Here is a 13,872-nt window from a genome sequence, read left to right on the forward strand (position 1 = left end):
TGAAAAAATATGTATTTAATAATAAAAAGATAAAAACTCTGCAGTAAAGGTGAAAGTTCACCAGTGATTAGCGCTTAGCCGGCTAGCTGGTCAAGCTAATAGAAGTTATTGCTAATCGTGTTGCTAAGCGAACTGACAGAAAAAAATAAGGCTTAGAGGTTTAGGTATAAAAGCTGAAGCTTAAGTGTAATAAACGTGTTATAAACTTACAGAGGAGCCGCGCGAGCAATCTGCAGTGAGACATCATGGGTCACTCAGCAATGACACACACACACACACACACATACATACATACACATACACTACTACACACACACTACTACACACTAAGGGTCTTCTCAAGTGCCTGCGGTTCGGTGTCTCTTTCTTTTCCCACCCGTTTTTAGAAAAAGTTGGTTGCCAGTTAAAATAATTTCATACCATTTACAGATGCTTAATTCAGTTTTTTATTTGCTTGTTTGTTTGTTTGCATTTGCGTTCTTCTATTATTATTATTATTATTATTATTATTATTACTTTAAAAAATATTATTATTCTAATTCTAACATTTTTAAACGCAACACAAACATTTTATTTATTATAACTGTTAAAATATAAATAAAGATATTATATTTCTTTTTTATTAATACAATTTAATTCTACTTTTTTTGCATGCGGATTATATCTATATTTTAAAATAGTTCATATAGTTTATAGAAAGCGTACAGTGAGACAAAAAGAGTTAAAAAAACATTTTAAACCATTTTATTTATTTCAACTGATAATAAATGTTAATAGTTTACTGGTGGAAGTTTATAAAGTTAAAAATTATATCTCTTTTTATTCTCAGTATGATTTCTCATCGTTTTGAGTTATTAAATAAAGCTTTAATATTTTTTATACTTTTATGTTTTTTTTTTCATGTCGTTTGGCAGACTCCCTTTAATCAAGATAAAACTGCATTAATCTCATTTATACAGCTGAGATATTAAGGGGCTAAGGGCCTTTCTCAGGGGCCCAATGGTGTCAGATACAAGATGCTATTTATACCTGTGCATAAGTTACTAACCTTCATATAAAACCCCTAAAAATGTAGTCAAGTCAAGAAGATTTTATTGTGTTTTTCATTTTTAGCTTTTATTATTAATAGCTTAAAATGTTTTTATTTTTTATATAAATTTTAGTTTTAATTAATACCTTTTATTATGTAATGTAATATTTATAATATATGTATAATAGTTATTATTGTTGTGTCGTTAAATAAACTCATCAGATGAAAGGGTTTATCTGAGATTATTTTAAATAAATAATATTAAATAAATTCCGTTTATAAAACTGAATTATTGCTTTTAATTATATCAAGTCAAATAAATGAACTTTTATCGAATCAGCTTTCAGCCAATCAGAACACAGAGAACAGGTTTGTCTGAATACAGGTGGTAAATAAAATAACACAAATATTAACATTCCCTGAATATACGTGTCGAGTGTTTAAATTGGTCTTGTATTCTTTATTAAATATCAATACATTTTTGTTCTGGATAAATTAGAGCAACATTTTAAATAAAATAAGAAGTTAAAGGAGTTAAAGGACACAGGAGATCCGGAAAAGGTCCCAAAACGCAACGGATTCTGGGTAATGCAGTCCAATGAAGTTTTTTGCTAAATTATTTATGGAAACATTAATTTTCCTGCAAAAGCTGCTTTGTGTGCTTGAAAAAAACAATGGATCATTAAACAAATTAAGTACAATTTTCTATTAAACAAAATGAACTCAAAACTAATATCTGTATATATTCAGGTACCTGTGTACAAATGTGTGGTGAATCCTTTATGTTTGTAAAAGTGCATAAGATTAAACTTTTGTTAATTAAATAAAAAATTGTAGAAGTGTTCGAGACAAATCGTGGAGTCAGTGATATGATCATTACTTTTATTATATATGATTTTTGTAAAATAAATAAATAAATAAATAAATAAATAAATAAATAAAATAAAATAGCAAGATATATTTTTATAAATTGGGTGAAAAAAAATCCACCTCCAAATAACTGAAATTAGATTTTAGATGTATAGATATTTTATATTTAAATTAAATATAATATAACTTTTAATACACGATTATATCATGATTATAATATAAAACGTATTGAATTGTTTACAAATAATCTAAAAAACACATAAAGGCCCAGCAGAGATTGTACTTCCTTTGTCAGCTGAAGAAGTTCAACCTGCCACAGGATCTGCTGAAACAGTTCTACACTGCCATCAGTGAATCCATCCTCTGCACCTCAGTGACTGTTTGGTTCAGCTCAGCCACCAAATTCGACCTCAGAAGACTACAGAGGGTAGTCCGCACTGCTGAGCGAATCATTGGCACAACTCTTCCCACTCTCCAAGATCTGTACTTCTCCAGAGTGAGCAAAAGGGCAAAGTCAATCACTCTGGATCCCTCACATCCAGCACACTCCCTCTTCGAACTGTTGCCATCCGGTCGATGCTACAGAGCCCTGAGCTCCAGAACGACCAGACATAGGAACAGTTTCTTCCCTCAAGCAATCCATCTGATGAACAATTAACACCATATAACACACAACTCCTATATTTGTACCATGTATACCTCAATTGCACATTTCATACTTGCACATCTGTACATACATACATACATATTGTCTAAATTGTTTACTGTTTACTTCAATTGCACATGTGTACATACAAATTGTATATATTGTATACCTAAATTGCACATTTCTCACACTTGCAAATTTGTACATATAAATTGTCTATACTTGTATATGTATATTTCATATGTATATTTCAACTGCACATTTCACACTTGTAAATGTGTACATACAGTTTCGTCTATACTGTATATGTCATTCTGTTACACCGTGGAGCTTCTGTCACTAAAGCAAATTCCCCGCATGTGAAAACATGCCTGGCAATAAAGCTGATTCTGATTCTGATAAAAAATTATTAAATTATCATTATTAAAAAAATGATCAAATTTAATTTGTCACATACGCATACATACAGAGTATGAAATGCAGTGAAATGAAAAGGAATGCGATAGGGATAAAAAAAATGTATAAAATCTAAATGGAGGTAGATAAATAAAAAGTAGAAAATATATAAAATATGAAAATATGTGTTAAAATAATGTATATACATAAATGCAAATACTGTATATATATTTAAGTATATGAATATTTATATTATATTATATGTAATATATAATAGTATGGTTTATTTAAGGATAAAGTATAAAATAAAAAATATACAATTATTTATTTACGTCTCGAATCACAAAAATAATCTATAAAGATGTTATACCTGAGCATCTGGCAACCTGAGCACGATGGGAAGAAACAACGAAGGCGAGATGTGCGAGAAAATCTAAACCAATCAGCAGCGACCAGCTCTGTAGACGCTGATTGGTTGGCGGTTTTTTTTTTTCATCTCGCCTGAGTTGATTCTCTATGTATGTTTACGGTCGCTCGTGCGTTTCCCGTGTCAGCAGATACGTAAACAGCGTCAGCTACGTGACGTAACTGACGTCAGGACGCAGCGAGTGACAGGAAGCGTCTGGATGAGTTGTGAATTTAAAAGTGGAGCTAAAGTCAGACATTAAATATGGTGTTAGAGACGATCAGTAAGATCATTAAGGTGCAGCTGCCGATGTATTTAAAGAAGTTACCGGTTCCGGACAGCGTCGGGGGCTTCGCCACACTCACAGGTGAACTTTTATACCGTTATGTTGTGTTTATAAAAACCTTCAGCTCATAACATCATCATCATCATCTTTTATCTCGTGCACGCGGTTTTATTTACGTTCATTAAAATGCAGATTTATTCACTTTATTTATTTACTCGTTACAGTGAAAAGTGACGCCTGCAAAGCTCCGATATGCAAATGAGCTGCCAGCTGATTTATATATTCACACGCGGATTTGCATATCGCGTTAGAATTGTCAGGAGCTTGTTTTCACGCTGCTTTATTTTAATTTTATTGCGTTTTAAAGCTTCGGTTATTCGGTTTTTATATATATTTATTTCTTACTTGTACAAAAAAAAACTCGAAAATGTGTAGAATATGATACTAGTTATGTTCCAGTATGCAAATAAGGGCTAGGAAATGGGCGGGGCTTATGTGGAATTTATATTAGGGTATATCTTTTTTTTTTTTTTTTTAATTGACTCTTGATTGGTGTGTGTGTTTGTGTATGTGTGTGTATGTGTATGTGTCTGTTTTGTGCATTGTGCATTGTGTTCTTGTGTGTGCACGTTCGTGTGTGTGCGTGTGTGTGTTCAGTGGCAGAGTGGCTCCGCCTCCTCCCCCTGCTCGGTATCCTGGCTCTGCTCGGTTATCTGACCATCAGGCCTTTCTTACCTAACAAGAAGAAGCAGAGAGACTGTCTCATCAACCTGAAGATCCAGAAGGAGAACCCAAAAGTGGTGAATGAGATCGATATCGAAGACCTGCGGAGCACCAACGTCTGCTACTGTCGCTGCTGGAGATCCAAAACGGTGAGAGAGCGCAGTGTAAAACACACAGTAGTGACCAGAGCAGCAGGAACGTGACCCGGACCAAACGTGTAGAATTTCTAGACTTGTTCATATCTCATCAGTTCTCCTTATAAACATGTCAGTTTTGGTGTTGTGTTGTTTTCTTTACAGTGTAATGAATCTGATTCAGAGCCGAAGCTACTGTGATGTCACAAAGATTGAACCAATCACATTCACTATGCAGATCATTAGAGAGCTGCTCTGTGGTGCAGGAGAACTTTTATCTACAGAAACTACACGCTCGACTCCACTAGCAGTGCAACTGCTGACATTAGTGCGAAACAATCAGTTGTTGTCATGGAAATGAATAGGTGTCAAACAAAGAATAAATGAGGAAGTTTTTGTACTAAAGAAGTGATGATTTGCATTTCGGTGCAGAAGCCTTTTAGGTTTCAGTTTCCTCTTCTAGTGTACAGCTCGCGACAGAAATAAAAAGAGACGTCTATAATTATGTTTAAAGAAAGATTTCATTATCACTTCCTGTGTATTTCTGTTTCAGTTTCCTGTTTGTGATAAATCTCACATAAAGCACAACGAGCTGACCGGAGACAACGTCGGGCCGCTGATCCTGAAGAAGAAAATTCTATAATCTATTCATTTTATTCAAAAAGGAAGATTTTGCTTCTTTTCGTTTTTTTGTGTTTAACTTTTGTGTAGAAATGATTGACTTTCTCTACAGTGAGCCTGGTGTGTGTGTGTGTGTGTGTGTGTGTGTGTTTGGGGGGTGTTTAGAATTTTCTTTGCCAACATGTCACTGTATTGTACTTGAAAACAAAATACTAATAATTTGTGCCTTAGATTACATTCTGTTTTTTGTAATTTGCTGAAAAAGTGCAATATAACTGGACCACAACTTTTTCATCCGAGTCGTTACCGTATAAACCGAGCTGATCGTCAGGAGACAATCGTTAGTGTTTTCTTAGACAGTGAACTCAAATCACTTTGGGGAGAAAACTTTAATTAAAACTGTTACAAAAAATAAACTTTAGTGCTGTTTCTTGTCTCTTCATTACTCAAGATGATGTGTGAATAAATCTTGTTTAAATATTATCTGTACTTCATAATTACACAATAAACAGGGGATGTAGCCTAGTGGTTAAGGTGCTGGACCACTGATCAGAAGGTCATGAGTTCGAATCCCAGCTCCACCAAGCTGCCACTGTTGGGCCCCTGAGCAAGGCCCTTAGCCCTCAGTTGCTTGGTATAAATTGAAATAAAATGTAAGTCACATTGGATAAAGGAGTTTGCTGAATGCCAGAAATTCAAATGTAAAGATGAACAGTCAGCTCTAAATTATTGGCACCTTTCTTTTTAAGTGCCAAGTGTGGTGAAACTTGTACTGAGTCTAACGGTCGGATGTCCTCGTGCTTTCAGCCACACAATCCTGTCCTTCTTTTCTCTTTTCTTGTCATTCATCCTCATTTTTCTAATAAATCCTGTGTAAAAGCTCCAAAAGGCTAAGGTTTGAAAAATGGATATTTTTGTGACATGCAGGAACAAATCCACATGGAGGTGAGAGACACAAACATGTCCATGTTGTTGCTCTGCATGTAAAAGAGGGAACAATAGTACTGTAGTGGTGATGAAGGTAAAATGCGGCTCCTCATTTGACTCTGATTTACATTCTGTGATGACTTTTAAATTACAGAAATAGGTTTTATGTCTCTACTGCAACAACACGTGGCTTAACACATCTCTCTCTCACATACACACACACACGATATGGGTTTTGTTTGTGAGTGGTTTCGAGAACAAAGCCTCATTTTTGCCTTAATCTGATCTCGACATGTCCTTAAACTCTTTAAAGTCAATAACACTTAATATTTGGTTGCAGATCCCTCACCTGTAATAACTCTGACATCATCAACCTGCTCCATTCATCTTTTCATCATTCAGCTTTTCCTGACTTGTTTTTCAGCTTCTTTCAGTTGTGGGCTTTGGTTCATAGACAGCTCTCATTTTTAACAACAAACTCAGTCTTCACCTATGAACTATTGAAGTAATCAATCTAAACAAACAGACACACACCTGAGCAACAAGAAGTACCTGTCAATCACCTGTATTAGTCACACTGTTTCTGATCAACTGAAAAGTGAGAGGGTTCAAATAAAAGCTGCCATGATGTTTAACACGCTTAGAAGTAAAGATCACAGGAAATGATCTGTGTCTCATAGGGTTAGGGTTAGAGTTAGGTGTCAGTGTCTTCAGTGGATAGCAAACAAACAAACAAACGGAAATAATATTTACAGATGCTCATGATATCAGGATTTGCTTTCTGATCTGCTACCACCTTGTGGTCACTGTTGGTATTGCACATAGCAGCAATAACACAGTGTTACATAAATAAATTAATTACAAAACTCCTAATTGAAGAGGAAACAGTTTTTATTTGTAGTTTAATGAAGTAAACAGATCGAGAATGTTAATTATTTTTATTCCAAACTCCAATATTCAAAGGTTATTAAATATAAATGAATTATAGATCAGTGACCTATAAAAGAAATTGATTAATTATCATTTAATGTTCTTTTTGATAAATAAGTATGTACAGAATTATGTCAGTGTCTCCACAGCTGAGTACATCATGAAGGTATTCAGCTCTTGACCATCTGTTATTCTGGACTTTTCTTCCTGTAAGACACAGCAGTATATTTCAGTATCTGAATCAGGTTGAGACTTTGTGATTTTTCTTTAAGGTTAAACTCACTAACACATTTCACATCATGATTATTTGAACAGTTTGATTTGGATGTTTACCTTTTTAACTCTCTCTGCACTGTGAGCTGTAATTGTCACCTCAGTGAAAGTCACTTCCTCAAGTTTCTTTAGGACCTAAAGAGAAAAAATCAGATTCATTGTCTTGAACATGGGAAATGTACAAACTAAACTAAACACCGGAACAGAAAGATGCATTTTCTGACCTTGTTATTTTTACTTTTTAGCCAAACCCACACAAATCCTGTTAGTATTAGTAGCAGGAAAACTCCAGCTGATATCAGGACAGGAAGCAGTGAAGGAGAACCATCAGATGTGTCTGTGAATATTATGATATAATCAACAATATGTCTGACCAATCAGACCACTCCATTATTCTTTTGTTAACTACAGTAAAGTGATGAGAGTTTAGACTCACTGACGTACCTGAGACGTCACAGAGCTGTGTGATGATGAGAGAAGTTGTTTTATGGCTGACAGGGTTTGCAGACACACAGATGTAAGTGTTAATGTCATTGTGTTGTATTTGAAGTGAGAGATTGAGGGGAACACTAAGATCTGTGTTATTGGTGATGGAGATTCTCTCATTCTCTCTGTACCAGGATAACTTCACATCTTCTCCATTCTCCACAGAACACAGGAGGAAACACGACTCTGTGGAAATCACACTTCGCTTTCCTCTTTCATTTATTATTACTGGAGTTGATACTGGAGCTAAAAACACAAACACATTAAATACTTTAGTCACATGAAACAGAATGAAAGCCACTGTTTAATTCTACTTCTTATCTGCTCAGACATTTAAACAGCAGGTCATCAGCAGAATTCTCACTCAGTGTAGAAGATCATTTTCCAGGTTTTTTTCACAGCCGGATTCCCAGTTTATTCCTCATGACTCCTAGGTGTCTCAGTGTAATTATGAAGTTATGAGACTGAACACAGACAGGAAGGAGACATGAAACACTTTTACTCACCATAAACACTGACACTGAAAGTCCTAGATGAGAGACGTCCAGTGATGACGTGTAATAAATAAACTCCAGAATCAGTTCTGCTGATGTTCCTGATGGTTAAAGCTCCACTGATTCTGTCCAGCTGCAGTCGCTCTTTAAATCTCTCACTGATGTCTGTAACAGTTTCTCCTTTAAACACCTGACTAATCAATATCTTTTCCTCTGCTTTCTCAGGTCCATAAAACCAAACTATATGAGCATCCCTCTGAATCCCAGTTATCCCAGTATGGAGAGTTATAGTGGTTCCTTCCCCTTCCTGCAGTGTGACCGTCTCGTCTCCAGCTTCACACAGTAAACCTGCATCACAGCTTCAGCTTCATCATTTCACTCACAAACTATACTGTGATGTGTGATTGTGAAGGAAAAACACAAACTTACAGCACAGCAGGAGAAGAAGAGTCCTGAGAGTCCTGATTTCTGCTACAATATTCACCAGCATGTTCCTGTTTCTCCTCGACTTCATTATCAGTGAAGAACGTTGTGTTCAGTGCATTAAATTATAAAGTTGTGAAGATATAAGCCACTTCACAGGCCTTGTGTAAAAGTATGAAGTTATGGTCTTGCAGTGTAGTCGTCCATCACCACTTCCCCTTTACTGTGTGTGAGATGGAGAGCTGAACACTGAGAACAAACCACAAACCTCTACAATAACTTGAACAACTGTCACTCTGTTATTTCTGTTCTCTGCTAATAGTTTTCTGTGTGTTTGGAGGTTGTTCATTAAAAACACATGGACACTAAACACTCGTCAGTATTTATATGAAACATTTAGGTACGTTAGCGGCTTGTTAAAGATAAGAACATTACTCTGCTCTGTAGATTTGTGTCCCATCAGCTGGTATTCAGGCTTAAATGTGTTTCTCTGTTGAATTAGTTATGAAGTGGACATTGCTAAAAAACAGCTTTACAGAAATCCTGATGAAGATAAGATTCCTCATGAACAAGTTAGAGGTGACAGTGGTGAGGGAAAACTCCCTGAGACGACATGAGGAAGAAACCTTCAGTGGAGGCAAACTGTAAAGGGAAACCATCCTCTTCATGGTGACACCAGACAGTGATTCCTCTTCTACAGCTGTGAGGTATGAAGTCAAACAGCACTGTGTGTGTTGAAACGATGGTCATTACGAGTATCAGGGTTTTTATGACTAAAGAAGAGTTTTTAACTTTTAATCTTCAGTATAAGTTTTATCCAGTGAAGCACAGCGGTGACTTTGGTATGAACTGTTTCTAATAAGTGCAGGTTTTAGTCCAGCAGAATATTTCACTGCTGTACAGTTTATAAAGAAATCAGAAAATCCCCCTTTGTTTTTGTCTTTGATTTATTTTTACTGGAGTTAATACTGGAGCTAAGAGACAACGCTTTGGTCAATGAATTTTTTTTCTGATTATGCAACAGAATTTGCTTTCAGAAATTCCAGTGAAAAAAAACAATTTCCTGAATTGTTCCATCAATCATATTCCAAGAACTTTATTCCTCATGACTCCTAGGTGTCTGAGATTTTGTTGAACTGTTGGACTGAATATGGACATGAATGAGACACGAAACACTTTTACTCACCATAAACACTCACACTGAAAGTCCTAGATGAGAGACGTCCAATGATGACTTGTAATAAATAAACTCCAGAATCAGTTCTGCTGATGTTCCTGATGGTTAAAGCTCCACTGATTCTGTCCAGCTGCAGTCGCTCTTTAAATCTCTCACTGATGTCTGTAACAGTTTCTCCTTTAAACACCTGACTGTTCAATATCATTTCCTCTGATTTTTCAGGTCCATAAAACCACAGAATCTGAGCATCCCTCTGAATCCCAGTTATCCCAGTATGGAGAGTTATAGTGGTTCCTTCCACTTCCTGCAGTGTGACCGTCTCGTCTCCAGCTTCACACAGTAAACCTGCATCACAGCTTCAGCTTCATCATTTCACTCACAAACTATACTGTGATGTGTGATTGTGAAGGAAAAACACAAACTTACAGCACAGCAGGAGAAGAAGAGTCCTGAGAGTCCTGATTTCTGCTACAATATTCACCAGCATGTTCCTGTTTCTCCTCGACTTCATTATCAGTGAAGAACGTTGTGTTCAGTGCATTAAATTATAAAGTTGTAAAGTTATAAGCCACTTCACAGGCCTTGTGTAAAAGTATGAAGTTATGATTTTGCAGTGTAGTCGTCCATCACCACTTCCCCTTTAATGCATGAGATAGAGAGCTGAACACTGAGAACAAACCACAAACCTCTACAATAACTAGCACAACAGTTACTGTTTGTTATTTCTGTTCTCTGCTAATAGTTTTGTGTGTCTTTGGTGGTTGTTCATTAAAAACATGTGTGTTAAATGTGAATCTGTGTCTAATTAGCTGATCATTGTTCAGGTAAAAGGAAGGAAAAAAACAGATTCTAAGGGAAACTTCTGGTTGACACCAAATAGTACAAATAAATAATAAACTTTGTTCAATATGATGAAGGGTGCCAATAATTCTGACCCATACACAATGTTTGCAGCATAAAAAAACACAGTTCAACATCCATAATATTATTAGCCCAGTTTAGGCTGTGAAATGTCTTTAAATGACTCTTGTAGATCCGATTCACTTCAAAGATTCATTTAAAAGATCCGTTTGTTTGGATTCAGCACGTGACTAGAAACTTCTGGAAGATTCGCAAATAAAATGCCTGGATGTCTGATCATGATTTACTTTATGCTCTGCTTCCACCTTGTGGTCAAACTCTGTATCTTACAAAGATGTGGGATTTCGGATCAAAATGCTGTGTGTACAAACATGGTTAATAGAAACTGTACCCTAGATGTGAGACAGGAATATTCCTGGGCTATAGTAAGGACAGCCCTATAATCCACAGACAATAAATGTGTCTAAACACAGACTAGTGATATTTAATAAGCAGAACAGGGCTGAACAACAGACACTAACTGATGACGACGACTTAAAGATTAAGAATACAAAAACAAAAGACCTGACAGAGTGCAGGAGGGCCTGAGATTCATATCCTGGAACACAACAGAAGGGAAGTTATTATAGATGCAAGGCTCTCAAGTGGCACTTTCTCAAGCAGAAAAACGTACTATTTATAATATATTTAACAAGCCGCAGAGCCCATAATGTATCTGTCCGCACCGCTGTCTCTATGGAACCGGGCAGAAATAAAGCGCGGTTCACTGACAAAACCTGCTCAGAACAAGTAGTCTAGGTCAGTGGTTCTCAAATTGGGTCCCTGAGATGGTGCCAGGGGGCCCTGGCTTTATGGCATTTTATAAAATAATGAATGTATCATAAATTCTGTGTAATTAAATGTCAGAAAAATAAAGCTACTAACCAACAGCACTACATTGTATAATTTAATATGTTTTGTTTAATTCACATATTAAGTTTTGGAATGTTTTATGACATAAATAAAGTATGGATGCACTGTATACAAGGGTCGCACACCGAAAACGTTTGAGAACCCCTGGTTTAGGTCTATTCATATGTTCGTTATCACACAATGACTGACATTTTGTCACATTAAACATCTCTCTCCAAATAGGCTTAATAATTTTATTAGCACAAAATAAATTAAAGTGTATTGCATCGTCTGTGTTAAAGGTCACTTTTAAAATTATGTCATAATTAATATCCTGGCCATGGATACATTAATCATGGATCTGTCTTTTAAAGATGTCAACTAAAAGCTGACTAAGCATTCTGTCATCCGCCATGAGAGGAAAACCCCCTAAAAAGGCCATGTTACAGGATGCTGACCCAGAGAAGGTGGTGAAAAGGGTATTGTTGTGTGATGGAGGTTGGAGATGTCAGTCTTAACTGTTGTCAAAACTTCACACACAAACACACACACACACCATTGTGATGAAGTACACACTGCAAGTCATGGCCTAATGGGCAAGGCACTGAACCCCCCCCAACTGCTCCCCGGGCGCTGCAGCATAAATGGCTGCCCACTGCTGTGTGTGTGTGTGTGTGTGTGTGTGTGTGTGTGTGTGTGTGTGTGTGTGTGTGTGTGTGTGTGTGTGTGTGTGTGTGTGTGTGTGTGTGTGTGTGTGTGTTGAGAGCCAGTGGCATGCAAGAGATGTTATCAGACACTGGCATGTACGGGATGGAGTTACAGGACTCTACATACCTGATACTGGTTTTCTTAATACTGGTTCTCAGCAAATAAATAATAATAAATATAACTGGCCACAGTAAAAAAGTATAAAAGCTCGCCTTGAATCACATTGAGTGTGCATTCTGTTGTAAGCAGCCTTAGTGCATGTTATACTTTAGGTACATCATAGAACAAACGCAAGCTTACACTTACACTTACACTTGAGTGTTTCTTGGTTTGTTATAATCTTTGCGTCTTAATACCTTTTACGTATTCTAGTACTGTTTGATTATTTGATTATTTGCACTTTTTATTTGTAATTTTATTTTACTTTACATATATTACACACATCTATTTGTATTACACTACTTTTAATAAAAACAAGGCCTCCCATTCTGAGGATCCTGAAAAGACAAAAAGGTCTAAGTCTGCCTCCTTCATTTAAAGATTCAAACAATAGATTAAGTAGAAGACCTCGGAGAGGAGCCTTTGTTAGAAGACCGAGGGGACTTTGAAGGACATCTGCGTTCGGGGTAAGACCAACTTTGATAGTTGATCTTGTTTTTCCAACACGAACTCGTGCCAATTAAGACACACTGCTTAGTGGGGGCGCGGAAGGGTTTCCTACGCAATCCGAAAACATGTGTCGCTAAGGGTCAAGTACGTCAGTATAATTACTTCAGTGTGTGTATGTGTGTGTTCACTGCTGTGTGTGTGTGCACTTTGGATGGGTTAAACGCTGAGAAAAAATTCTGAGTATGGGTCACCGTACTTAGCCGTATGTCACGTCATATTAAAACTTAACTTTTTGAAACCAAAACATAAGAAGCCACATCCTACACTTTTCATCAACATTTATTGTTATTTGTTGTATAGATAGATAGATAGATAGATAGATAGATAGATAGATAGATAGATAGATAGATAGATAGATAGATAGATAGATAGATAGATAGATAGATAGATAGATAGATAGATAGAAAAATAAATAAATATATAAATGTCTAACCTAATGATTAGTTAGGGAGTTTTATTATTTGTCTAGTTAAACCCTTTCTGTTTAATGTACAGTTTATTCTGTTGTACAGTGAAGGTGTAAACTTACAGTGGTGCAGGTGAAGAGTCCTGAGTTCTGCTGAAATATTAAGTAGTTTCAGAAGCCATAGTAACAGTTTCTCCACTCATTTTTCCTTTTGTCCTTTCCGTCAGTATCACTGAAGTATATTATCTACAGTTCACCACTCACTTACATGCTGTGTTTAAAACACGCCACATGTCGTTCCCTGAGCTTTATTTTTGGACAGGATTACTGAAAGTATTTGAATCTGTGCTGCTCCTATCACTGTATGGTGTAACATGACCTCTGGGATTTGGAAGGAGGAAGTATTTATAGCACAGAGAAGTAATGACTTAACAGTATTCACACTAACTGCTGTCAGCCTGGGTCCCATTTTCAGTCTTAGTTTCTTCTTCATAAAATCACTTCAGGAAGATTTA

The 13,872-nt window shown here is 36.2% G+C and overlaps 3 protein-coding genes across 3 annotated transcripts in view; 1 reads left to right on the forward strand and 2 right to left on the reverse strand.

Moving 5' to 3' along the window:
- The window catches only part of suclg1 (succinate-CoA ligase GDP/ADP-forming subunit alph), a 14,076-nt gene extending 13,708 nt beyond the window's left edge, over positions 1-368 (reverse strand). Inside the window, exon 1 of the mRNA XM_027158068.2 lies at positions 211-368. Coding sequence (XP_027013869.1) covers positions 211-247 — 37 coding nt within the window. The 5' untranslated portion in view covers positions 248-368. The remainder of the gene's footprint in view (positions 1-210) is intronic.
- A 3,149-nt stretch (positions 369-3,517) lies between these two features.
- cisd2 (CDGSH iron sulfur domain 2) lies at positions 3,518-5,541 on the forward strand. Its single transcript, XM_027157933.2, has 3 exons — positions 3,518-3,715; positions 4,292-4,506; positions 5,045-5,541. Exons 1-3 carry the CDS (start codon positions 3,613-3,615, stop codon positions 5,132-5,134), a joined length of 408 nt encoding a protein of 135 aa, XP_027013734.1. The 5' UTR covers positions 3,518-3,612; the 3' UTR covers positions 5,135-5,541.
- A 1,380-nt stretch (positions 5,542-6,921) lies between these two features.
- On the reverse strand, positions 6,922-13,666 carry LOC113649939. Its single transcript, XM_047815893.1, has 7 exons — positions 13,481-13,666; positions 8,652-8,894; positions 8,235-8,570; positions 7,687-7,974; positions 7,467-7,579; positions 7,303-7,377; positions 6,922-7,176 (listed from the first exon to the last, which is right to left on the reverse strand). The coding sequence occupies exons 2-7, from the start codon at positions 8,734-8,736 to the stop codon at positions 7,099-7,101; spliced, it is 975 nt and encodes a 324-aa protein (XP_047671849.1). The 5' UTR covers positions 8,737-8,894; positions 13,481-13,666; the 3' UTR covers positions 6,922-7,098.
- Between the last annotated feature and the right edge of the window lie 206 nt (positions 13,667-13,872).

The sequence above is a fragment of the Tachysurus fulvidraco genome, chromosome 7, assembly GCF_022655615.1.
Source record: "Tachysurus fulvidraco isolate hzauxx_2018 chromosome 7, HZAU_PFXX_2.0, whole genome shotgun sequence".
Lineage (NCBI taxonomy): Eukaryota > Metazoa > Chordata > Actinopteri > Siluriformes > Bagridae > Tachysurus > Tachysurus fulvidraco.

What these genes read in the sequence shown, in the direction of transcription:
- cisd2 (XM_027157933.2), top strand. Translation starts at nt 3,613, where the DNA reads ATGGTGTTAGAGACGATCAGTAAGATCATTAAGGTGCAGCTGCCGATG. An exon ending in GGGCTTCGCCACACTCACAG is followed by an intron (nt 3,716 to 4,291) that starts GTGAACTTTTAT and finishes GTGTGTGTTCAG; the next exon opens with TGGCAGAGTGGCTCCGCCTC. An exon ending in GCTGCTGGAGATCCAAAACG is followed by an intron (nt 4,507 to 5,044) that starts GTGAGAGAGCGC and finishes TTTCTGTTTCAG; the next exon opens with TTTCCTGTTTGTGATAAATC.
- LOC113649939 (XM_047815893.1), bottom strand. Translation starts at nt 8,736, where the DNA reads ATGAAGTCGAGGAGAAACAGGAACATGCTGGTGAATATTGTAGCAGAA. An exon ending in TCTTCTTCTCCTGCTGTGCT is followed by an intron (nt 8,571 to 8,651) that starts GTAAGTTTGTGT and finishes GCTGTGATGCAG; the next exon opens with GTTTACTGTGTGAAGCTGGA. An exon ending in GTGCAGAGAGAGTTAAAAAG is followed by an intron (nt 7,177 to 7,302) that starts GTAAACATCCAA and finishes TGTGTCTTACAG; the next exon opens with GAAGAAAAGTCCAGAATAAC.